General features: G+C 40.0%; 2 protein-coding genes and 5 non-coding genes across 7 annotated transcripts; 3 read left to right on the plus strand and 4 right to left on the minus strand.

Annotated features, from left to right (window-relative positions):
- The first annotated feature begins 235 nt into the window (after nt 1–235).
- On the plus strand, nt 236–8,603 carry LOC140952203 (organic cation transporter protein-like). Its single transcript, XM_073401624.1, has 9 exons — nt 236–814; nt 1,160–1,306; nt 2,209–2,489; nt 3,341–3,580; nt 5,196–5,330; nt 6,047–6,132; nt 6,528–6,636; nt 8,046–8,118; nt 8,237–8,603. Exons 1-9 carry the CDS (start codon nt 503–505, stop codon nt 8,477–8,479), a joined length of 1,626 nt encoding a protein of 541 aa, XP_073257725.1. The 5' UTR covers nt 236–502; the 3' UTR covers nt 8,480–8,603.
- Nucleotides 8,604–10,143: 1,540 nt separating this feature from the next.
- On the plus strand, nt 10,144–24,654 carry LOC140952202 (uncharacterized). Its single transcript, XM_073401623.1, has 9 exons — nt 10,144–11,005; nt 12,191–12,277; nt 14,384–14,617; nt 15,265–15,438; nt 16,177–16,347; nt 17,488–17,649; nt 20,275–20,433; nt 21,721–21,873; nt 22,781–24,654. Exons 1-9 carry the CDS (start codon nt 10,885–10,887, stop codon nt 23,449–23,451), a joined length of 1,932 nt encoding a protein of 643 aa, XP_073257724.1. The 5' UTR covers nt 10,144–10,884; the 3' UTR covers nt 23,452–24,654.
- On the plus strand, nt 13,074–13,146 carry Trnak-cuu (transfer RNA lysine (anticodon CUU)). Its single transcript has one exon. It is a non-coding gene; the product is annotated as a tRNA-Lys (tRNA).
- Trnak-cuu (transfer RNA lysine (anticodon CUU)) lies at nt 18,358–18,430 on the minus strand. Its single transcript has one exon. It is a non-coding gene; the product is annotated as a tRNA-Lys (tRNA).
- Trnak-cuu (transfer RNA lysine (anticodon CUU)) lies at nt 20,832–20,904 on the minus strand. The gene has a single exon. It is a non-coding gene; the product is annotated as a tRNA-Lys (tRNA).
- Trnak-cuu (transfer RNA lysine (anticodon CUU)) lies at nt 21,158–21,230 on the minus strand. The gene has a single exon. It is a non-coding gene; the product is annotated as a tRNA-Lys (tRNA).
- Trnak-cuu (transfer RNA lysine (anticodon CUU)) lies at nt 24,442–24,514 on the minus strand. The gene has a single exon. It is a non-coding gene; the product is annotated as a tRNA-Lys (tRNA).
- Nucleotides 24,655–25,632: the final 978 nt, after the last annotated feature.

Raw genomic sequence — 25,632 nt, forward strand, 5'->3', positions numbered from 1 at the left:
TACCCCTTTGGACGTAGCCTCACCGTATAGGCAACTATAGGGAGTATCCCCGAGCTTTCCTTTTCTCTCGTCCTTTGGTGTGATACCTTGCCTACAAGCAAGTTAAAGCTTCCCAGAGAGTTTGCTTGTAGGCTATGTGGTAGAAATGTAAAGGACCCACTTTGATAGATTCGCTTGCATTTGAATTTTGAACGTTGCACAAGTTGGGTTGGAGGGTACTCCTTGTTATGGATTGCAAAGTCCGTAAGCAAGCACCAAGTTTCTATTTGAAGGTGCTCGATCAACTCTTCTATAAATGAATATATTCAATGAGTGCGAGGTGAGAGTGTTGTGTGATAGAACAATATCCAAAACACGCAAACAATCACTTGATTTGCTTTCGTGACGATGTGCTAAGTAGCTAATAAGTAATTATTCAATGATTTTCAATGAAGCAAAAAGGTCGTGACATGACACCAGATATATATTGCTTGAATTTGCTTACCACATAGAATAAGCCAAAATGACTGAAATGAATGAAACAGCCGATTTTCAAGAATCTACCAAGAAAGACAAAGAAAACAAAATTTACGAGTTTGATGACCTTTTAAGGCTCACTGGAGGATTTGGCCGTTATCAGGTCGCTTTATACGCCTTCCTCTGTCTGATCTCCATTCCTACCGGAGCACAACTTCTGATTCAGGTCTTCTACGCTGCCTCGCCGCGTTTCTCTTGTGTTTCCGCGCCTAAAAATGAGACTTGCGATCCTGGAAAATGCTGCCCAAGTTGCCAAAAGTACGATTTTCAAGGTCCATTTACTAGCACTGTCTCCGAGGTATATAATTTATAATGAGTAAATTCGTTGTTTATTTGATAAGTGTTCATCGCAAAGGTAGTCTGACACATTGATAAACAGTATGTTCAACCAAAATAATGTGCATTGTTGAAATATCTCTAGTGCGGCAGTGGGAAAGCGTTCAGGGATTACACGATATAGTGGACCCCTTTTAAAAAGCTTCGAAAGTGACGAACGTCCGATCAAAGTCTCCAATGTTTGACTTGTCACGCAAACTCAAGTGACGAACTAAACTGCACTAAGACGGCCACACTTCTATGTTTTTACGCAAAGGTGACCTTTAAAAGGGAAACTTAGTAGTAAAAATTAACACTTATTTTTCAGTGGCATCTTCTCTGTGACCGGAGGCATCTCAAAGCAATGACTCAAGCTGTGTATATGGCAGGATTGCTGGTTGGCGCCATTGCATTTAGCAGCATTTCTGATCACTTCGGAAGGAAAATCTCATTCTTCATGAGCATTGGATTTCTGGTAAGCATTTTTTTTCCCTTTATAGTGATACTTAGCCTGCTTAGCACTCTCGCCATCGTTCTAAGTTTCTCGACGAACTCGTGAGGACAAGAGCAAAAGGTACGAGATTAATTTTCATAAGAAACTATTACCACCACAAAGACAGAGGAGTGTAAGGTTCCATACATTTTATAAAAGACTGTAATTATCAAAAAGGGGTTTAAATACAGTTCGAACGTAAAAGAAATATTTCACTTATTCATTGAAGGTTAACAGTGTCCGTGTTTTGTGGATTATTTATTGTTATGCGGGGAAGGGGGGAAGGGGCCCGCCTTATTTGGTTGGGGCTTAGCTTTATAAAGATGCTGGGATGAATTAAAGGTTATGAAAACCATCATCTAAGTAGCCTGTCTGCGTGTAGCAGATATAGTGAATTTCAAAAGAGGAGAAACTTTCTTGTATATCATATAAAGCGCGTGATGGCAATACAAGGTCAGAATAATCTTGCAAAGATTTCAGATGGAACACTGCCCGAATGTTATATTATCCTGTGACACTGACTGGCGCGTTTTCATTAATTTACTTTTGCTATGCTCCACCTTCTTGGTGGAACTTAAGGTTTTTCTTAGTAAGACTTTGGCCTCATCATAAAAAACGACTTCTTCAAAAACGTTAACAATTCTTTAGACAACGATAAAAACGTCAGCTTTTACTTATGCTTTTCTTGAACGAGAGAACCAAACTCTTGACGACGAAAATGGCAGACGGGAAAAATGTCTGGAAAATTGACGACGTGGTCATTTCTGTCGTTTTCCGTAAACGTGGAGAACGATCTTTCTTTAATCATAGCGGAGTAAGTTAACTGAGCCGACTGTCAGTTATATGAATAATATTTGCTTGGCTCTCCTGTTCTTGCTCGACAGGCGACCTTTGCAGTGGCTTCTGCTGTTGCGGACTGCCTATCGCTTTTTTCACTCTTGCGTTTTTTCGCTGGTGCTGGTACCATTGGCTGTTTATTGGTCAGATTTGTTTACTGCGCGGAAATGGTTGTTACTGTCCATCGATCGTTCGTTGGAATGATAAACATGCTGTTTCTCAGCGTTGGAGGATGTGTTCTCGCCTTGCTTGCTTACTTGATCCCAAATTGGCGACACCTCATGTTAGCTGTCTCGTTACCAAGCTTTTTGCCACTCGTCGTTTGGTGGTGAGTGATTCATTTCCTTTAGTAAAGAATAGCTGAACCATATTTCCCTATTATCTAGGCAGCACTTAATTAGCTTGCCACATGTTCAAACACTAAGAGAGAATTTCCTGCCCACCTTAGAAGCGTAAACTAGCTCTCATTTGCCATTCCTAAGTTGCCCAGAGACCAGGATCGATTTTCAGTGTGAGTCTATTCGCAGGAACGAGCGGATGGTAGCAACATCGAGTAAATGTCACAAAGGTAACTCAGGGAAGGAACATTTAAGGTGACGAGCAAAAATCATGATTGACCGCGAAAACTTAAGGAAGCAGTTTGGCAAACGCTTAAAAAAACTCGCTCGTGTTAAGAAACAAATCCGAAAGTTTTCTGTTCCATTATCATGATTATAACTTAAATTAGCCTGTTCCAGGCGTTCAGATAGTGGGGAGCGGTGCGAAGTAAAAGGAGCGCGCAAAAATAAAAGCGAGGGAGGGGGAGAGGTGAGAGAGGCTACGATTTATGTTGTGGTGGGTATCATATATCACAAGATAAAGAAAGGGACTGCCCTTAGAAGCAATAACAAGCAAATAACCGAGATAAAAATGAAAAAAAAAAAACATTTACGTTTAGCCTGTTCCAAGCGTTCAGATAGCTTCCCTCTCCCCCTCCCTCGCTTTTATTTTTTCGCGCTCCTTTTACTTCGCACCGCTCCCCACTATCTGAACGCCTGGAACAGGCTACATAAATCGAAATACTGAAGACTAACTACTTACTTACATCTTACTTTAATTGTATGACCCATTTTCCCCCCATTGGAATTAGTATAAAACAAAATGACTTTCTTTTGGCATGCGGAAATTCCTTGTTTTCAGGTGGATTCCTCGCTCTCCCCGTTGGCTTATTGCTAACAACCACTTAGAAGAAGCGAACGAGGTGTTACTTAAATACGCTAAGTACAATCACGTGACTGTGGACTCTAAGCATCTCAAACACGTCATACAGGAGGTTAGGAAGAACGACGCAAGAAAGTCTGTTGACGAGAAGTACGGAATTCTTGACACCATGAAAACACCCAAGTTACGGAAGCGAAGCTTGATCATGTTCCTTAACTGGTAAGAATTAAACGCTTACTCGGTCTTACTCCTCTACCCCGGCTGAACCTTCAAGTTACTGGATACCTTGAGAGGTGTCTCACGCGCAAGCTATGTAGCGCGTTCCGTTTCAAATGCAGGTACCTAAAACCTATATCAAATTAAAGCTTATTTAATGGCTTTCTTAATAATCCAACAGTTTTTTGAAAAATTGTACTGTCAATCTTGTTTAGGATTTTTTAATGCGAGCGATCGAATCAGCTTTCGAAAGCTAAAACTCAAAGGACTGTTTATTTGTCACTGATTTGATTTGTTAATTCAAGTGTTTGGATAGTCAAAGCCCTAAAAATGCGTGTCGCGGTTTTCCCATTTTCGAAAGTTACCAATTGAAAATAACGTTAAAAAAGAAGTTGGCTGATCGTAAAAAAATGCCTGTCAACAAAAAACGTTTATGAGATAAAAAATTCCCCGACATGTTTTTGTTGCTTACACATTAAAATAACATTACCCCAAATTCTAAGTCAATCGATCAAGTTCCCTCGAAGTTATAGCTTCTTCAAGTGTCCCCTCTAAACGAAAAATATTAGTCGACAAAAAGGCGATTAAAAACAATCCCTCGCTTATTAAACCTTCTCCGCCCACAAATACTTCTCAGGAATCTGGCACAATAAGCGCTTGTATAAGATTACTTCCGTTCGATTTTTGCGCTCTCTTTTCATTTTCAAACAACTCCACTTTTCGACTTCCACTGGGATCAATAGTGAGATCACTTTTTTTCGCAAAGCTGTGGAAATGAAAGACCACAAATGCAGCCTCCGCTCGGTCGAAAACCAAACTGGCCGGTAGAAGGTTCGGCGACTTCCACTGAGCCGACTATTGACATAGAGAGAGAGTGATGATTTAACAGCAATGGGACTACTCTGAGTAGACATGAAGCACTCCACTCAGCTATATTAGAACGAATGGTCGAAACGATCTTTTTCTTGGGCTGTTATTGTCAATTGCCTATCGAAATTTGTTTGAGAAATTTCATTCCCTTCCTTCTATGATATTCGTTTTAAGAATCATGCAGTCTTAAATTATGGTTATCTGCAACGGGTTGCCTTCTTAATTACTATTTTATTTTCACTTTTTTAGCTTAAGGAAGTGGGACTTGAAAAATGCTGAATATGTTCCCGAATTTTTAAAGACCCTTTCTGCTATTTTGATTCAATTTTCCGCCTGCTGGAACCGATGGGTTCATTGAACTCCAGGTTGGATTCCCACTCCTCAGACCAGTCTTTCGAATCCTTGGAAATAAGATCCTTTATCAGACTAATCTGACGCGGAAAGGCCAACTGTCTGGTCATCGTTCATTGAGATTCCCTTTCGCCCTTCACTTTGTGCGCTATTTTGAACTTGTCCATGGACATTTTAGTTATTACTACTTTTACTTCCATCTGAAGGTATCCACTAACCTCAAAAAGGTCATTCTTGAAGTCATTTGTTGTAAGCTAATAGAAACAGAACCACCCAACGCTCGTTTAGGCCCAAATCGCCGCCAGCGTAAAAAAGTTCTGTCCCGGCCTATCCTCAGCTCAGAAACAGACGTTATTATACAAAAAAGTGTACTAATTTAGCTATTTTTCCCTTTCAGGATAGCCAACGCCTTGATTTTCTATGGACTGAACTACAATGTTAGGAATCTGGCAGGGAATATGTACCTTAATTTCTTTATACTGCTTGTGGTTGACTTCCCATCTATTGCTGTATGTTGCTATTGCTTGCAAAGGTGCGAAACAGCTATCACCAAATTGCCTGTTAGAATAATAAAGTAGCCATAAGTTGAAAGGAAAATCACCCGACGTTTGTGTTAAGATGAGCCGTGCATTGCAATGATTTGAGATGTGAGAAAGGCTAATAAAAGAACGTTGTTTAAAAATCGAAGTTATTGTTTTACAGTTCATTAAAGTATTGCCGAACGTTGATGTTGGTCGATTGAAACTGCTAAGTTTAGCCACAATCGGCGACAAAATTGTTGAGACACTTTCCTTAAATGGGGTACTTCGGAAAATAAAAGAATCTCAGTGTACCCTTCCCCTCTCCCTTCTATTCAAATTTGGGGAGTTTGTTGTTTTTTACAGGTAGGTCCACGGCGGCACAAATACTTTGAGGGGGTAGCAAGATGGACAGAAAAAGGTGCAAAAGAGACACGGGGCCGAATTTGTTTTAGAGCATACACTGAAGTTTCGTTTGTGTGCCTCACGAAAAATGTATGTCTAAGAAGGCTAGCCATTAGAATAAAAACCTACTTTTCCTGATATTGTTTTAGACTTTTTTACATGTCTACTACTCTGGTACAGGAAACCCGTGCGAGAGGCCCCTCTTAAACTCTAAAGTGGCGCACACTATATGGGTGTCTGCCTCTCCTTACACTATCCGTCACATCTCCTTAAATCAAGTTGTGGAGTGTGTTATTTTGTTGTAATTTTAATTTCTATTGGGCAGATTTGGTCGCCGTTTGACTTACTCCTCCTACATGACATTTTGTGGTGTGGCCTGTCTTTTGGCTTTGGCAATGCCAAGCAGTGATGGTGAGATGATACATAGTCTGATTAGTTAATGATAATAGTTATCGTTGTCCGATTGCAGTCGACTCTCTCCTATCGTAAAGGTACTTCTAGAGTTAATCACTACATGAATTAATTCGTCTTTCACTTGAGCCTTTGCTTTCTTCACAGCTTTGAGCATTACCTTGGGTACGTTTCATTGATCTCCTATAGAATGAATGTTTTACAAATTCTTATATCACTGTAGAAGGGATTGTAAATTGTCTGGGGAGCCGTAGGGATTTTTATTCCTTACCATCATCATCATCATCATCATCATCATCATTATTATTATTATTGTTGTTGTTGTTGTTATTGTTAACATTATCACTATTATTATCATCATGATCATTAGAATGATCTTGAGTTTATATTTTCAGAATACCATGTCGCCGTTGTCATTTTCGTGATGATTGCAAAGTTCTTCGTAATTTCTACCTTCAACTCTGTCTATGTGTACACGGCTGAGCTTTATCCGACTGTAATAAGGTATGGAGTCTCACAGTCTAACAAGCTAGTTCCCTTTCTAATGATCGTTTGAAAGTCAATGTTCCCTTTTTCGCGACCCATTCGAGTCCTCGCACACTCCATTTCCCACTTTTCCTTTGCCTTTTGAGCCACGCAGGTTACTTGCGACATTGATCTTTGGGATCATTATATGTTTCTGGAAAACACCACTCCCCTAAGCCAAAGTTTTTGCCATAAGTGAGAAGTAACTGTTAATGTTGGTTTAGGGGAGGGGTAGGTGGGTAGTTTCCCAGAAAGGTACATTGATCAGATCTTTGCCCGTTGGTCTCCCCATGTAGGTAATCTAAATTCCGGAATCCGGGAAATTTTGCTCGTGTAATCTGGAACTCTATGCTCTGGAATCCGGAATCCACTGTGTGGAATCCAGAATCTAAGACTGCCTTGGATTACATTTTATGGGGCGAGGCTCGATTATTACGTTACATTTGAGATATTGAGAATAAGAGACGAGCAGGTGTGAAGTTTATGTTAATACCACTGGTTTTTGGGACAAATGGCGGGAATAAGTGTCAAGTGTTGGGAAACTCTTATGAGAAGACGAGGAAGCCTACGCCGTGGTAAACCGTAGTTAAGAACACGTTTGCCCCTCTAGATTTGGAGACCCCTCCACATGAGCGTTCGGAGCTTAAGAATACCCTTACCTAACACTAAACTGACTGAATGCTAACGAAGCCGCATCTCGCTTTAAATGTATATTCGAATTCCTATTTTTCAGGCAATTTGATTTTTTTTTTCGCTTTTTCCTATCTATGAACGTTGTTCAAAACTAGGTTGTATTAGCGACTGATAGTACTTGCAGATATTTTTTATTAGTATTCACCAAATCAGTGGATAGCAATTTTTGCGCGTTCTGATTGGCTCCCGTAACTCCCGTGTCCTTGGATATTCACTGTTTTGGGACGGGATTCAAACGGCTTCTCGTTTCGCGACAGTTTCGAAAGACCGCAGTAAATGAAGCAGCTGAACCAACAAATACCAAGAAAGAGACAAAATTTGGCTTGTCGGTGTTTACTGGCCGATGGAAAAAAATTTTCTCATTGAGTTTGCAACAAAATGATAAAAAATGATCCCCGAAACACTGTCAATTGAAACGTGCACAAACTCTAACTAAGTGACGTCGTTTATTTACAGAAAGTTCCTTTTTGATTTTTCCCAACCGATTTGGTAAATTCTAAAACAACTATCCCCCTCAGGGTCGGTTCATAGCGCTAGACATGTACCTCGACGCTTCGCATCTCAGTATATACTCCACTATTCACCTCCCCTTTGGGGGATAGTTGTATAATATCCTCTAAGGCGGTTCCGTGTTATGATTTTGTCGTTAGTAATGCTTTTCCTTGATTAAAACATTATTATTTACGTCTTCATAGGAACAACGGTGTAGGATTGTGCTCAATGATTGCTCGGATTGGAGGAATAGTTTCTCCATATGTCGTCCTTCTGGTAATAATGTATTTTCAGTATTCTCTCTTCTATAATATTTTTCTTTGCCTTAACCAGATAGCAATAGTTTTTCAGTGTGTTTTTGTTTAGTGTTCTTAGTTATTTTCTTCCTTTCCAGGCTGATCTTCCAAATTTGAGGAAAACATTCCCGCTACTTATATTTGGTGTTGTGGGCCTGGCTGCCGGTATTTTGGCGTTTTGGCTACCAGAAACTTTAACAGCACAGATGCCACAGACCGTGGAGCAAGCAGAGGCTTTGGACGAGGATTACAACCTTTACTGTTGCAAAAAGCCTCAGGTGCACGGCTCTCGCGGTCGCAAAGAGGTGGCGAAGGAAGGAGAAGATGTAACTTTAGTATAGCCTATGACTGCATTACATGACTGGAGAGGCCACGTAATCAAAGTTTTGTTCATTTTCAGCACTGCGTGTACTTGAAAGTCGTCTTGGAAAATGTTACAGAGCTCAATAAATTGTTATTTTTACAGTGAAATATACAACACATTTTTCAAAAAACTTTGTATAAGATACTTGGGAGCTTAAACAAGGGCGTTTGAGCGACACACGTCGACCAGAAGAGCGATCTTTTTCACTTAAACATAAATTGACTCTACCAAATTTGTATTTCTTAGTCTCTTTCTTGTTATAGAGACGATTTGTCCAAAAATTTGGGCAAAAATACCGCTCAAGAATGAAAAAAAGTCCACTTCCGGTTGACGTGCGTGGCTCAAAAACGTCTTTGCTTGAGTTCCCTATTATACAGTTTCGTTAATGTAAAAATTCTGGGTGCAGGTGTCAGAAATTGGAAAGAGGTTCAATTTAAGGTGGCCCTGAACCTTAGGTGCTTATAGTTGGGACGCCCTATCACCGGAAGTTTGTCAAAGTTATGAGCAAATACCTAGTCCCTTACACGAAAAACTACTGCAACAACAATAGCTAGATGTCAAGTGAACTCTAGGAGGGAAATCAATATAACCCGGACAAGATGTGTATAAGCTGTGTGTGTTTTCTGAGGCCCAACGTTCTCCGTGCTCGGTAAGGTGGGGGATAGGGAATGTACTTTTGATTCGCATAAAATGCCTTATAAGTCCAGCCTAGCAGCTGTGCTTACAACAGAACAGTTTTAGTTGATGCGCTGTAGTAGAAAGGACCCTTTTGATAAATCGATAGGCTCGATTTCAGCCGCTCTCTCGGGTCCGCCCCGGGTAGGAGCGCCGGTGAACTTATTTCCCGAACATCGCGGCAGGACTGAGAATCAAGCCTAAATATTCGACAAATCTTTCGCGGGCAATTGAATTTTAAATTCTGCTGGAAAAATTTGCTCTGTTTTTTCATGGTGGCTGCCTTGAAATTTTAACTCAGTTTAAAGGCTGTTATGACAATAAAAATTGCTGTTATAATGCTAAAAATATGAAAATTTGACATATCTACAACATTTAATCTTAGCTCCCTCAGTTAACACACCTTTGGCGGGGGTTGGGTAGTCCCTATTGTATGCGGGGATTTTCTGCTCGAAAGGTTTATGTTTTTCTGGCAGGGGGTATATGAATGGGTAGGGATTGTAGTTTAGTGCATCCATAAAGTACTTCATAGAGGAAAATGGAAATTGTATCTGTTGTTGTTAATACAGCTGATTTTTCCACGAAAAATAGATTCTTAATTTTGGATCTTGTGGGAAAAAGGAGATTGGTTTGTCACTAGAGCGAGTTTCGAATAACTGGGTGCAACGAAGAACATGCCCCTAAAGCACTCAATTCTTAAAAAGGGTTGAGTGGAGAAAATGATTGGGTATTTGCTTGATACCAAATTTTAGCACTGATTGTAATTGAGTCAATAACAAACTGCCTGGTTCTTAACTGCCCTTATTTCAATAATGCTTTTTACATAAAAAGTTATTCAAAGCTATTGTGAACCTATTTCACACGGACAACGAAGGGGCAGAGTCAAGTGTCCGCATTACAGAGGTTTCTGTATTGTAGAGGTAGGGATTTTATATGAAGTTTGTTTTGGGTGGACTGAGTGAGCTGTAGGCAATAATAAGGTTAATTCACAGCACAGATGCGCAAACCAAGTGAGGGCGTCCAAGCATTGAGGCTCACTAGTGACTATCAGTTATCAAGACGACCGTGAAAAGCAATTTCACGCAGATTGGTTTCACGACATAAACACCAACCATAGCACTGACCTGCCTAATTCTCTAAAGTTATTCGGGTCAGAGAATTTGTGATGTCAGTTCAAAGAAATTTAGCATCCTAACGGAAGACGAAATCTTTCGCTAAAATTACGAGTGAAATCTTTCCTTTTATGTCGCCATTTTTGTGTGTTTATCCTCCTTGTTTTTATCAAACCCGTTTTTCATTGGATAGGAAAAGATGATATTGTTGACACCTGTAGTCCGCTAAACTGCCAAGGTAAATTGTACACCATATAAGAATTGTTTGTACATTAGCGAGATTAAAACCAATTAACTAGATAGCTTAAAAAGTGTTGTTTTGGTTCTTGCCCAGCAGGAACAGAAAGTTTGATTTCAGTCATCTATGCCTTTCTTTTAAATTTAAATGTCAGACTATCAGCTCAGTGTACTCCTCAATTACACCCAAATGACATTTACCTGTTCTTGTTGTTAAATATAGCGAATTATTTTATCTTGGATTTAGATAAGTTTCATTTTCTAGACGTCCCTGCCCTTTGCAGCAATCGATCTCGTTCGCTGTGTTTTTCTCTTAGTAGATGGGGAATGCCGTTTTTTGATTGTAGAGGCGCTGAAAATGCACAAGAAAAAAGCGGGGAAGTTTATGTTTATTCGTAACGTGTTGGTGGTCGTATTTTTTCCATCTGTTGCCCTTCTAAACAACATCTCAGCGGAGTTGAACAGTTCGTCTGTGGCAGGTAAGCTGTGGCAATAAATTTAATTTTTACTCAATCAATGTAATTGTAAGTTGAAATTATAAATTGATCTAACTGCTGCAAGAGTTGGATACGAGAGATATCTCTCATAAGCTCCTTGCTTAAACAGTGCAACCGAGTAAGCGAAACGCACGGCGATAAATGCGTCGCAACAAAATTGTGAGAACTAGCTTTTAAAGACTGTCCACAACTCTCTATACGTGAAAAAAAAAAACTTCACTTCTTTAACTGACAAGTTAGTTATTTTATCAGTTAATTTGCAGTCATGGGAAAATATGTCTGCAGTAAGCATAGTATAAACAGCCGTCAAGTCGGAGGCGAACCGAACAGCGTTCCAGAGCGTGAACATGCACACTTGTGTCTACGTTTGCAGTTCAGGTGAAAGAGTTGGTCGCAAATCAAATTTAAGAAATGTGCCTTTGCAGTGTTTACTATTGTTAAGTTTAAGAGTTAAAAAGCTAAAAACTTTCGCGCAGAAACTTTATCAGCTCCTGCGAGTTTAGAGAGATTTAGAATCAAGTTTACGGCAAAAGTTAAACGGCAAACGACAAATTCATGTTGAGAAATTTTAAAATAGGAAATGAGCAGTGCAACCCCTGGCAACTGGTCAGTTAAATCTCAGGAAGAAATCAGTCTGGATTGAAGTTAATATAAGTTACCTTTCCGTTGTGATTCTCTAGTACATGTCAAAAAAAAAAAAAAAAAAAAAAAAATGCTAAATTTGGTCCGTCTTTTTCACCTGATCGCAAAATTCAGTTATGAGCTCAAAAGTGAATTTAATGATGGTAATAAGACTGAGTGGAGACTGAGTCCAATTCGGGTCTATAATCATACGAGTGTCGTTTTCACCTTATTGCAACTTTCATTTGTTTAACATGCCGGCTCAAAAGTGGATTTAGGCATGTCCACACAAATCAGCACATTTTTATTTACCTGGATTCGTGTGGACGGGGCTTAAACCGCTCTGAAGGGCGGTTTCAAAACAATGCGGTATCGGTGACCGGATTGACAGGTTTCGTGTGAAGGGAGCGCCCATTCGTGGAAAATAGTTTACGGTTTCAAAAATAACCAAATTCGTGCGAACGTAGTCTTAATCTACAAAATTATAGATACTCTGCATGATGAAAATACTCACGAATTCATGAATATTTTTCCTTGTCCATTCAGAACCTGCCCAGGATTTTTCCTCCATTATAGAATCTTTGATCCCTGATGGGGAAAAAGAGCTGGTTAAGAGGCAGCAGCAAACAAAGGGTAAGTAAAACAGAACTAAAAGGAACGCGCACTCTAAGGGACAGTTGGCAACTGAGACTTTGTTCCTTTCTTTCCACCTCCATTACAACTCCCCTATTTTGTTTTTGCCCATTTTCCTTCTTCTTTATGGAACTCAAGGTTTTTGTCATAGTAACTGACTTCAATAAAGAAAAGGGCTTAGCTTAGAACCTTTTTTTATCTGAAAAATAACCTTACAGAAAGCACTCGACACACGCCGGAGTTCCACTCTAACCCCCTCAAAATGTTTTACCACCATGGCAAAATTTCTCAGTCCTCCGATTTCAACCCTAACAGCCCTCAAATGCGCCCAATTGTACCGCTTAAAAGATCAGAGGCAAATATGTTTTACTCATAGGTCCTTGAGTCGATAGGATAAAAAGTTCTACGATGAATATACGCCAAAACAATTTCAGACTAACCTATTCTTAGGTGCACGCACAGCTTTATACTGCGGACAGTTTTCTTTGATCCAAAGATAATGATATTCAAAATTTCCTAAATTCTAAATTACGCGCATCTCCTCTATGCAAATTGTAGCTTGGTTAATAAAGGCACATGTAAGACTACAAGGTTCGACAAGGATTATTACAAGGATTACGGTTAAAAAGAGGTTTTTGCTGATTGTATTCCCACGACTGTAGTTGAACGGCTGAACGCTATCTAATCCCCGCGCAAATAATCAAACCAGTGGGTTTTTGGTGTTTTTCTTTTCTGCTCTCAGCAAAGGTCATTGCCAGAAGTACTGGTCAAAACGCTAATCCAAGGGCCATTAAGCGCCCGGCTAGCTCAGTCGGTAGAGCATGAGACTCTTAATCTCAGGGTCGTGGGTTCGAGCCCCACGTTGGGCGCACGTTTCTTTTTTCTTCTTTTTTGTTTGGTTTAAAAGATGCTTGTTTCATGAAATTAAAATAAAGTAAATTATAAAAACAAAGACACAATACTTGACTTATTCAAAGAAATTGTTTAAAGTTTCGCTTTGACTGTGGAGCGATGTCGACCAAGATGATTTGATTCTGTTTCTCGAGCTTAGTTACGCTAACCTTCCTTTGCGTCAATTTGTAAGTGCAATGTAGCTAGATACAGTACAATAATTGGGTCAATGATTAGTGCAAAATTAGTCTTGTGATAACATTATAGATTTAAAGGATTATTGGAGCTGGTTGGTGGAATCTTTCTAAATGAAAATGAAGAAAAAAATCAGTTTTAGGGAAGTTTAGCTGATGCTTGGACTCTTGGTGACTTCAAAAGATGTTTAAGTACTAGCGATGACGCCTTATTAACAGTAAGAAACGTAAGGCATCCGAAGAATAGGGGAAAAAGGCTTTTTATCCTTCCTTGATCTAAACTAATATGCTCACTGGATAATCCCTCCGTACATATCTTACTGTTATCGGACGCGCTCCAACAACCAGCTATGGAGGCTGGCAGTGAGAACGATCACAATGGTTTCACTCCAACGATACGGACTATACTAATATCGCATTGGACGGATGGGTCTGGTTTTGTACATCAGAGTCGAGCTTCCGTGCGCGACCACCCCTCGTAAGAGACCACCTCCCATAAGCGCCCAATTATCCAAAAACCTCAAATTTTCCCAGTCAAATCCCCATAAGCAAAACCTCTAGTAAACGACTACCTCTCATAAGCCACCGCGACCAGTTTATGGCCTAACGGTTTTATTATTTTTCAATGTTTTTAACGTCTCGTTAGCGATCTCTTGACGTATGATGTTGTCTCTGTTCACGGTATGTACTACGCCGCTCAGACTGTAACGAGAACTTTCAGTAACAACATGGAACTATACTTACACGAAACATAGAAATTGTATGTAATAAATTATCTTACAAAATTTAGATGTGTCAGGACTTCTTCTCGGAAGAGAACCATTGTTTGTCGATTCTCGTAATCGACCACTAAATCTTCACATTTTGGCTTGTCGCTTATGGGAGGTTCGACAGTACGTTTACCCAGTAAAGCTTTTAGAAAAAAAAAATCCTAACTGAAACCTCGGTTGAAAGACCCAATTCGCAAGGGTAGAATGGTTATTTTTTTTTCCTTAAGGTACTTTTAAACTGTTTATTCTAGATGAAAGAGACAACGAGGAGATCAATGAACTAAGTCGGCTTCAGGACCCAGCTGTCACTCAGGACCCGCCCCAGGTGGGTGGAGCCATAAACGATGGGGACTCTAACAAGGAAAACTTGAACTCTCCTGGTGGACATGCCCAGGTCCCCAGTGACCAAAAAGAGACAGGATCGAACGCTTTGGCCAACATTTCGGAATTTTTGAAAAACAAAGAAGGCGACGCAACTATTCCAGGTAGAAACTGATATCAGAAGCAAAAGATAAATGTACTTTTAATACAACAGACGTATTTAGCTCACTGAATGCAGACATCTTGGTTTAGACCGAACACCTTTTTGCGAGGAATGCTGTGGTCGCATTAAATTTCACTTACTTGACCGTAACTTAGCTATCTATCTTTTAAAGCACACACCTCTTTAAAGTAGGAACTGGTGGCTGGCTGGTGTGAGCTCAGTTTCACTCGTTAAACTTTCGGGGACTGATATTTCCCCAAGAAAGGTGGTTAACTGGTCTAAGCTTATTTTCACTTACTTGCCTTAACTCAGTAAACTCGCCGTGAGGCAGACACCTTTCAGTCTAAGATGGACATGGGGTTGACTGACCGAGGTTTAATTTCACTTGTTTGTGTGCAACGCAAAAACACTCTTTTCTCTTATTAAAAAAAACGAACAGCGCGCAAAAAAGAGGAAACGGCTTTCTTTCGCAGTAAAATGTTATACTGCGAAGCATGTTTAAGTTGGTTGTACAATTAAACGCGATTTTCAAACGGAAGGTCTTCAACGAGTTTGAAAGCGGAGAGTGAGACGGGCAGATCTGATAACAAATTGTTCCACAGGAACAGTTTTTGGTCGATTATCTCAAAATGTCTTTCTACTTTTTAGTGAATGGAGATTTCACGCTGTGGACGCCATGGTCCCCCTGTCCTGATGCGTGCGGTCGAACGGCGCTGAGATCACGTGAGCGCTATTGTACTAACCCAGCGCCCACGAATGGTGGAAAAAACTGCGAAGGACCTAGATTTCAACTAAAATTGTGTAAAATAAAGCAATGTGCAGGTTTGCGTACTTTTTCTTTTGTTGCTGTCATAGTAATATGTACATCTCATCAAACAAAAGACTGAGTTAAAATGCCTACCGGTACTACAATGGGATGGCCAGGCACAGATAACACAAGAATCAAAGGCAATGTTTGTTAGTTTTTTGTATCAATAAGTAGAAGAGTCAATTGTACTGAAACATAACGCATACCCGGTTTTCACAAGAATACAGAGCTAACTCCTCAAAAAAGTATTGACTGACAGAACCCATTCAAATCATTTCTTGAAATACTGTTGAAGTGACACGAACTCAAGTGCTATCGAGCAATGCATTGTTTTGTATACCATTTTGCACATGTTAAACTTGGGGCTGAAACGATGAGGTTGCACCCGTTCTCGCTGGCACAAGGGAGGCACATACTCTGAAAAGGAGATTGAGTTGTAGCAATTATAACCAAGAACCCAATGTGCATGCGGATTCGCGCAACAGGTAGTTGCAAGGGTAAGAGACGGTCAGAGCCGCCATCTCTCGCGTTGGAACGTAAAAACTGAAGGAAACCTTTCTTTGAAATACGTTCCTCAGACTGTTTAGATCAGTCATATCTTAAGGCGAGTAAATGTATGCGGCGAAATAAATAGCTAGTTTAGTCACGTTCCCTGTATTCAATTTCAATTCCAAGTGAGACACAAAAATATGGAAATCCCTTAACGGGATTTAGAAAAAGAGTTTGTGAGTTACGCTTCTTGACGCTTGCAGTGAATGGAGGTTTCTCATCTTGGTCCCACTGGAGCCATTGTTCTCAGAAATGCGGACAAGGAATGAAGCATCGACGCCGCTATTGCAACAACCCGAAACCGGCGAACGGTGGACAGACCTGTAAGGGATCTCACAAACAGGCCAAACCATGCTATGGCCGGCGCTGCCAAGGTACTGTGATCAGTGAGACTGTACTCTGTACATGTATCCTTGGTTAGCAACCGTGTGAGAAGGCGGCCATGTTGGTGGTCAACACAATAGAATTTTTTCTCGAAGAATTTACATGAGATTACCAGAGGAGAGAAATGCTTTTTTTCTTCACCACGAACATGGCAGCCGTCACACGTACAAACCAGCAATTGGTGTTGTCGTATCAAATCATACACCAATTCTTGGCACGTAAGACTCCTTCCCCGGCTATCCGTTTTAACCTTTCAGTATTTTCAAATGAAAACTATTATCGTCTAATCAAGGTCTGATCTCTTCACAGAACTTATGTACGTTCCTCTCTTTTTCGAGAATCGATTTCTTTTGTACACTAAATTCATTCATTTCTCTGATTTCTCCTTCCTTTCCTCACACCAAAACTATGCCTCACAACCATATCTCTTAGACTAAAACTTAATACTTTCCGTCCCCGTTGTACTCTTTTATTAACTAATGTGTTTTTTATCTCAGGTAATTTTTATTTCTCCTTTGTTTCCATTTCATTAGCATACATTACTATACCCAAAAACAAAAGAAAAACAAAAATTACCTGAGATAAAAAACTAACTACAACATACACATTAGTTAATAAAAGAGTACAACGACGGAACGTATTAAGTTTTAGCTTGGTTTTTCGAGAGCCTCAATAGGATACCGAAACCAGCTTAAAAAAACAAAAAAAACCCCAAAAAAACAGGAGCTCAAATACTCGATACTCTCTCTTTCAAACGTGGGTTAATGACCTTGGGTAATTGCACAGGAGTCTGATTTCAAAGTCATGCCACATTCAATGATCTCAGGTAAAAAAAAAACTGAAAGTGATGAATGTTTTGCGTAGTGAGACACGTTTTACTCTTGGCTTTTTTTCTTATATATGCAAGTTCTTAACTCAATAACCAACCTTTTGTAACTTCAAATGTCACGATAAATGATTTAGTTTGTGACTGACATGTTGAGGTGGTCTCATTGGGGTGACGTACATTGTAAGATAGGTGTATGCTTAAAATAACCTAGACGTGAACATATCACCCATTGCATCTCCTATGCAATACTCTCTCACGGTAGTTTTGCTTTTAAGGTTTACCTTTTTCCATTTTTTTACAGATCAAGACTCTATAGTTGATATAAACCCTCAGACAATATGTGGATATAATCCCTGTGCAGTGGCAAAGTGCATATTATTACCGTACGCAACGTGTGTCAGTGATTTTAAATGTAGGCCGGTTTTCTTTGATTCTGAGGAAAGAAAGGTTCCACAGTGCTCAGGTGAGTGAGCTACGTTTGATTAAATTTTAACGGCGAAGTTGCACAGAAATCATCGTGGGTTCCCATTAAGGTTCTTTAGCCCAGTCATCCCTACCCAAATTTTCCCTCAATCCAGTAATCCCGATGTGGCATCCCGTGCATACCTTCGATCCCGAAATTCACCCCATTTTGCTTTGAAATCCCGAATCTCGGGATTCAAACAACGAAAAACCTATTGGGGACTAACTTCATAGACACTCTAAACCGGCCATATGTTGAAGCAAGATCCCTAAACCGCTTGTGAGGACTTCATAATATAAATACCTTTTCGAGCTGAAAGAAGACTTTGATACACAACCAATGCGGGGCTATAAAAAATGTGATTCAAATGACATATTCTAACGCGGAAAATCTAGTCCCTTCCTTATGCGCACTTATGGTTTGACAATGTCTTCGAGAAAACTTATCCTACGGCAATGAGGTCTGAAAACTGACAAGAAAAAGTAAAAATGAAGGGAAGAGAGCGGAGAGGAAAGAGATAATAACTATGCTTCATGCGCGCCGCTTGAAATCACAAATGAACTGATCTCCCTTTGCACCAGAAATGAAAGCAGTTTCCAAATTTCAAAATAATTTTGCGTTTGCCACTTTATGTCAAGATCGAGTGCTGAAGTGGGTGAAAAGCAAAATAGTACACGACAAAAGTAAACTTTTTTGGCAAAAATAAGGCGCCCAACGTGGGGCTCGAACCCACGACCCTGAGATTAAGAGTCTCATGCTCTACCGACTGAGCTAGCCGGGCACATCCATAAACATCTTTTCAACTTTAAAGTATACATTTGGTAAAAGATTCAGGTGATGAAAGGCGCTGATATTATAAATATTCATAATGATCTCGCCAAGCACTCTCAGCTAAGGAGGATACAGTTAATGGAGTTTTAAGTAACAATTTCAGTTTTTAAAGTAGCCTGCTTAGAAGGTGGTCAAAACGGAGGAGAAAGGCGAAAAGGGCTGCTGGGCGTGAAACACGTTCTTCATGACAACACTACATATATATGCGTATTTGAATGGGATGGGTTTATTTTGGCTTAAAAGCATAAAACAAAAACTACCATGCCAATCAAAATTTTTTTCAATAGAAGGCAGGATAACCATAGTAGCTGGCCTAAATTTGTGTGGCTTTTATTTAATATTACTAAACCTAATTGTTGATAAAGCGGCAAATATTCCAGTGAAAGCGGCAAAATTACCGGCTGCCGGCTCATTGACTATTGTCTTGAATTTCAAAGAAGCCAACCTTGACAGGAGGAAATATTACTTTGGATTTGTTAATGTAGAACAATTTGTTAAATAGTGTGCGTGTTGGTATAGTAAATGAGCTTTATATTTATCCGTGTTTCAACAATTAATTTGGCTGGAAAACATTCGATTCGGTTGAGCCCAAGAAGTGCTACATGTAGCATGTTCAAGTTGGTTTTCGGCTCATTGCAATGTCTAACAAGAGAAGGCAATTTCTTTTAATAAGAACCAACAGGACTTTGCAGCAGTGCAATGCAGAAGAACATCGTTCGACCGACTGAACCTTCTTACCCAGTGAGTAAAGTGTCCAGTTAGGAGAGATGTCCGCTTATGACCCTCCAATATCGAAATACAAATTCTCCAGACTGATCTCCGTATTAATTTCCTTAAACAATAAGTTAACAGAATTTGTTTAAAGATAAATCAATTTCGAGGGTCTCAATGGCTTTGGCGGTTGACGTATAAAACTTTAGAGCTTTTGACAGTTGAGGGTACTGAATTAAGTGGAAAGTTTGACCAAGAGTTTAAGTAAATGTTAACCTCTGTATAAATTAATACTAACTGTTGTGTTTTGAAGGTTGAGTCTTGGCCTTTCACTCACAAAATTTCGAAATATTTTCGGATAAGAAATATTTTCGGATAAGGGCAAGTTGTGTGGTCTTGTAATGTCTAAAAAGTGAGTGTTTTCGAGAATACGGGAGCTGGTTTTTCCAGTTTAGGGACTCTTCAGGAGCCAGAATCCCTTAAAGACCAGCTGAAGTAATGAGATTTGAAATACCTTCTAAAACCTTTTTGACGGTTGACGGTAAAAAATAACCTTTTTTAACGGTTTATGGTTAAATTTTAGGGAACAAGAGATGTTTAGATGGAAGAATAGGTACGGGGTCTACGACCTCGCCTCGGTAATCATATTAGTGAGTTTACGCAACAGAGGCAGGAAGAAGAGGACGGCAAATCGCATGCGCGTGGCGACAAGGCTGTTACTTGCGTGTTTTGTCGTGATCTTCATTAACGTCAATGTTTTCTGGTCTTTTACAAAAAGATCTGTTTAAAGGAAAGTGAAGTTTGGTGAAAAGTTATTTCAAACAAAATTATTGTCTCGTTTGTCACACAAAGTTTGGCGTCTTCTTTCCTCTCCCGTCCTGTTGCGTAAGTTCACTATTTTGTTAAGTAAATCAGAGGGCCATATCTGTGGTAGGCGTAAGGCGAGGAGGAGGAAAACCCGCGCTCTCGCGCCCTAGCGAGCCAGATGGGATAACAGAAAAGGTTGTCCCAAGAAGACAAGTGTCTAACGACTCTTACCGCCCTTTATTAAGCACTGAAAGCATTTCCCATTATTTCTAACAGGCGATAATCTTTACCTGAACGTAAATGCTCAAACGGTTTGTCGTTTTGATCCCTGCAAGTATACCACCTGTCTTCAAGGTACTGCCGCCAAATGTGTTGTCAACACTAGGTGCCATCCCGTGTTTCTTGATGCTTTTGGAAAGATTATGAAATGCAAAGGTATGATTATTTGTAGCAAAAATAATAATACAGAATCAGAGATAGGGTCGAAGGCGTCTTAGGTAAACATTTTTTTTGGAACGCAATTAGGTGAAGACGTGGTTGTTTAGCTAACGCTGATACCTTGGAAATAAGGCTTTCACGGTGAAGCGGTGAACGGAGAACAAAACGTTTGTCGCGGAGTAGCTGGGTAGAGGGCAGTAGTCGCGGGGAATGGGAAGGCCTGATCACCGCAGGCAAACAGGCTCGCACTCACGCAAAAATTCATCTGAATCTTGGGAGAAAAACATTCCGCTTTTAACACTGGAAATTCGTGATATAAACGCGTTCTAAAATGATATGACCGGCGACAAATGGGGCGCAAATAAAGAAAAACCGGTAGAACGGTATTAAAATGACGCCCAACGTGGGGCTCGAACCCACGACTCTGAGATTAAGAGTCTCATGCTCTACCGACTGAGCTAACCGGGCGCTGTTGTGCTGGCAAGTTGCGGCAGAATTATAGGATGTTCAATCTCAAATAATTTACTGGACTACAGTTTCTTCGAAAGTACCCGATCCTATAATCCTGCTTCACCTTACCAAAAGTTCTGTCTATGTCTCCTTTGCAAGCATGCACAAAAAGGCAACCATAAAAGAAGGATCAAAATATCATTTCCGTAAGTTATTCAGCACATTCCTTTACTTCCAAAAAACAAATTAGTGGCCGAAGGAAAAAGCTGGACGCCCAACGTGGGGCTCGAACCCACGACCCTGAGATTAAGAGTCTCATGCTCTACCGACTGAGCTAGCCGGGCGGAAGGCGGTCACTTCAGGAGAAAATGATCCACTAGATCTCTGTTATATCTTCTTTGCGCGCATACAGAAACAATAAACATAGGCTTAAGATGAAAATCATTTGCAAAAGCTCTTTTCAGCCCATTCGTTAACTTACTAGCAAAAAAAGAAAAGGTTAGACCCTTGCCGTTAGGCTTAAGAGTCCCATGCTCTATTGAATAAGCTAGCCGGACGTATTTGAGGAAGGTGCATCACTTTACTTTGTCCCAACCACCACAAAACTGCATAATTTTGAATGTTTTAACTAAAAGAAATCAAAGGTATATATAAATAACCTACCTAACCTACCCCTCCCCTAATACAACGCTAACACTAACTTCTAATTTATGACAAAATGTTGGGTAAGGGGAGAGGTGCATAAGCAGTTTCTCAGAATCTTATCCTGATCCCACTATTCACCACACAAAATGGAGTACACTCACTGGTAGGCTATTCTGTTTTTCTGCACAGGTGTATTCAAGGTCCCAGCCAGGTATATCTGTGGTTATGACCCTTGTAGTGGAGCCACTTGCACTTCGGATCCCACAGCACGTTGTCTTGTGGACCATACTTGTAAATCAATGTTCGTCAATGCCTATAACCAGAAGACAAAAGGCTGCAGAGGTTAGTAAAGGTATTTGGTCATCTGAGTTAGGATGACAGTGGTCTTATAACACGCACAGCAGGACCCAGTTGTTCGATGGCCGATTAGCGCTAACTCAGCGTTAAATTAAAATCCGGATTGAAAGTCTGGGAAATTTTCTCTGCTCTTTTTAGAGCATCCAGTCATCAAATTGTAGACAAAAAGAATTAAACTGAGTAAATCTATATGTTTGAAATTTCGCACTAACGGTGGAATATCTCGCCCAGGTTGGGCGTGTTAAGGAATTAGTTCTGATTTTTATAAAACAAACAAATATAGCCTGAAAAACAACTGACATTTAACGGCGCCACCACAGGTTTCCCCGCGAAATGACGTCTGAGACGCGAGTGCAAAATTCCACACAGATGACGTATCGCTAACCAGATTTGGGTAGTGCTGCTTCTGATAGGGTTGAAGCAAATTTCTTTCACGGCAGGACCAATCGGAAGCAAAACCCAGATCTGGGTACTAACACGTCATCATTATGGAATTTCTGCGCTTTTGTCTCAGACGTCTCTTGCCGGGAAACCAGTGGGGGAGTCGTGAATTGTCGGCTGTTTTCTCAGGCTAAAAAAACAATAACAAAAAATAGTAGCGCAGAAAGAGGGGTCTCATGTTTAATCAGCTAATGAGTTCCATTATTTCGCTGGATAAAAAGGAGCGAGGTAACACTGTTTATGACTGCCTCTTGTTGTATGAAAAGTAATTAGATTTGCTTTGGATTTGTTTTGTAGGACTTTGTGGTTAGCTTGAACACTAAGAAGGGTTATATGCCCGAAAAGTTTGTTTCTTCAAAGACATTTATTACACTTTTTTATAATTTGTTACAATATCATCCTATGAGCTTTTAGTCAGAAAAGTCGTTCTTATTTATCACCTCTTATTTAGCTCGTCACCACATTATCAAAGACGATGAAGAGGGGGAGCAAGTCAGGGAGGAAGGAAATGCTAGCGATGATGAAGATCAGTTAAGCAAATTGGTGGATTCAAAATTAAACGGTGATGACAAAGATACTGATGCTGAAGATGAAGACGATGCTGACGACGATGGCGCACGTTTAAGAAAATTGATGCGTAGTGCAAAGCTTAGCACCCGTGAAAAATCCAACAATAACGATGATGAAGATGATGATGATGATAACCAAAAGTCAAAGGATAGTGGGGAAGTGGTTGAGAGTGTCGAAGATAATAGCGATAATGAAATTCTAGCCAAGTTGTTGAAGTCAAAGCTAAGAGGCAAAGAAAAACTTAACGATAACAAAGATGATGATGATGACGATGATAATGATGATGAAAGTTTACAAACCGAAGACAAACTTGCCAGTTCAAAAGAAGACGCCAGTGATGAAAATAGCGATGGTGACGATGACAACATTGATGCCAACAATTCTAACGAAACCGATGACAACAAAAAGCGAAGTAAATTTCCGCTGAGATTTAAACCTCCAAAATTGAAGGATACCCACAAAAGAGTTAAGAAGAGCAGATTTAGACATCCTAAGAAAAAATCAAAGCACTTGAAATCGAAGCATAAGCGATGGTTAGAGACTGCAAGCTGAATCACTTCATGGTTGGTTCATGATGAGAAAGGTTGCAAAATGGACAAATTTAATAATGGAAATTATGAAACCTTTACGAACACTATTATTATTGGTTTCGGTCAACCTTTTATATCGTCTTGACTGTTCCAAAGCAGTTACCTTCCCAATGCTTGCCCTTACAATTCCAGTAGGGGGAGAGTCTAACTTTGGGTTGAATGTTTAATAGATCGTTTCCCGGAATAACAATGTATTCACTTTGGAGCCAGGCTGAGCTTTTTGTACTCTCCATACATCTGAATATTGTATTTTGTACGGTGTTACAGATGTTACAGTCAAGTCATTACCGTAAGAAGCACTCTTTAGAGATTCATTCTTCTTTCTGAGAAAAGTCATCCAAAGCCCACTTTTCAGTAAGAATGCGGTAACGCAGCACGATGATTGCTTCTAGTGGGCATGCAGTTTTGATGGATTTTTGTTTGCTTTTTGAAGTCAGTGGTGAAACTTTTATCCTTAAAGAATTAACGGCATTACATATTTTTTTAGGTCACAGTCATTTGGTTCTTGAACAATATGTTCGTTAAGCAGTCACTGGATAAAATTAGCTGTCATCAACTTGAACATGCTCCAATGATAACTTGGCTTCCTTTTTTGAGCATCTCTTGACCTGTTCGTAAATAATCTCCTTGACAACCAAATATTTTTAACAGTTCTCAAATTGGAAATTCTCAATAATATTTTCTCAACAGATCCGCCTTTCCTTTCACAATTTTAGGTCTAAACAACTCAACATCAACATGGTCATAGTAACCAAGACCTCAGCTCCGGAGTAGACAGACTTTCTAGCTGATTCTTACTCTTCTTTTTTGCATTTCTTGGCAAAAAAAAAGAACACTGTGAGTCGTCTCAACGGCTTTTGATCACCTTGGTAACAAAACTGATCATGTTTAAAATAAAAATGAAAAGCACTTGTGCAATTGTTTTTTTTGAAGCGCACATAGAAAGAGAAGACGCCCAACGTGGGGCTCGAACCCACGACCCTGAGATTAAGAGTCTCATGCTCTACCGACTGAGCTAGCCGGGCTGTTGCACTATACATAGCAGACATTTTGATTGTGATTCGTTTTACTCTAAAGGCCGATTATAACTACACTTCGATTTTCATATTGACATTAAGCGATAATTAATCTATTTTTGTAAATAAAACGGCAATTTATTGCGCTATCTAAAGTCTGTTATTCAGTTTTTTTAATCTGGGAACCTCGTTTCCGCCTTGAAAACGACAGGACAACGAAATAGTATAAAGACTTCGGTTTATACTTAAGGATATTCTTCCGGATTCATTGATTTTCCCAGATTAATTACAATTGGGATGTTCGGATTCGTTTATACTAAAAAGCAATCTCCTCTAGTGTGAACCTAGCCCAATAGTTGTACACGCAATTGTTTCGAGTAGAATACCATGAAATATACAACGAGTTCGTCTTGTGCAACGAAGAACCTTTTAGTCTTGGATAACACACGAATCAACTACAGGATAACCCTGACTCGTCCCCAGTCGTCTCTCTTGAGAAAGGAGAGAAGCGCGAGGGGTGATGGGAACGAGGATAGGCCCGATGGAACGGCCTATTTCCAAATTTAAAATTTCAGCACCGTCCGCCACCTTGAAAACAGGATCTGCCAGTCGTCTCTCCCCTTTCCTCCTTCCCATCACCCCTCGCGCTTCTCTCCTTTCTCAAGAGAGACGACTGGGGACGAGTCAGCATAACTTCCACGTAAAATGAATACTAAACCTTTACATCATAGGTTATAACGGAAAAAGTCGTTTTTCGAGTTAACCCGCACCTTTCAAGTTTGCGCGCTTACCGATGACTGGTTGAATTCTTTATGACATTGGATATTATAAATAATGCAGTTCGGCAGGACTAATAAGGGATTCCCGACTATTTAAAGACAAAACACTATCATATATCGTAGGCGTTAACAATTGTAAAACAAGCGGGTTCGTGAAGGATGCAATACCGCTAGTTTGGGTCTCCTGTGCGTTTTTAGTTACAGCTTCATGAACAGTTCTTGATTATGTCAAGATGTTTTAACTTGAAATTGCAAATGATCTGCGTGAACAGCATTTAAGCTTTAGACAGCACCTTGGTACAGAGGTTTGAAAACCCGACGGTGTCCAGCAGAGAGGCATATTTGCTT

The sequence above is a fragment of the Porites lutea genome, chromosome 11, assembly GCF_958299795.1.
Source record: "Porites lutea chromosome 11, jaPorLute2.1, whole genome shotgun sequence".
NCBI classification, from domain to species: Eukaryota; Metazoa; Cnidaria; class Anthozoa; order Scleractinia; family Poritidae; genus Porites; species Porites lutea.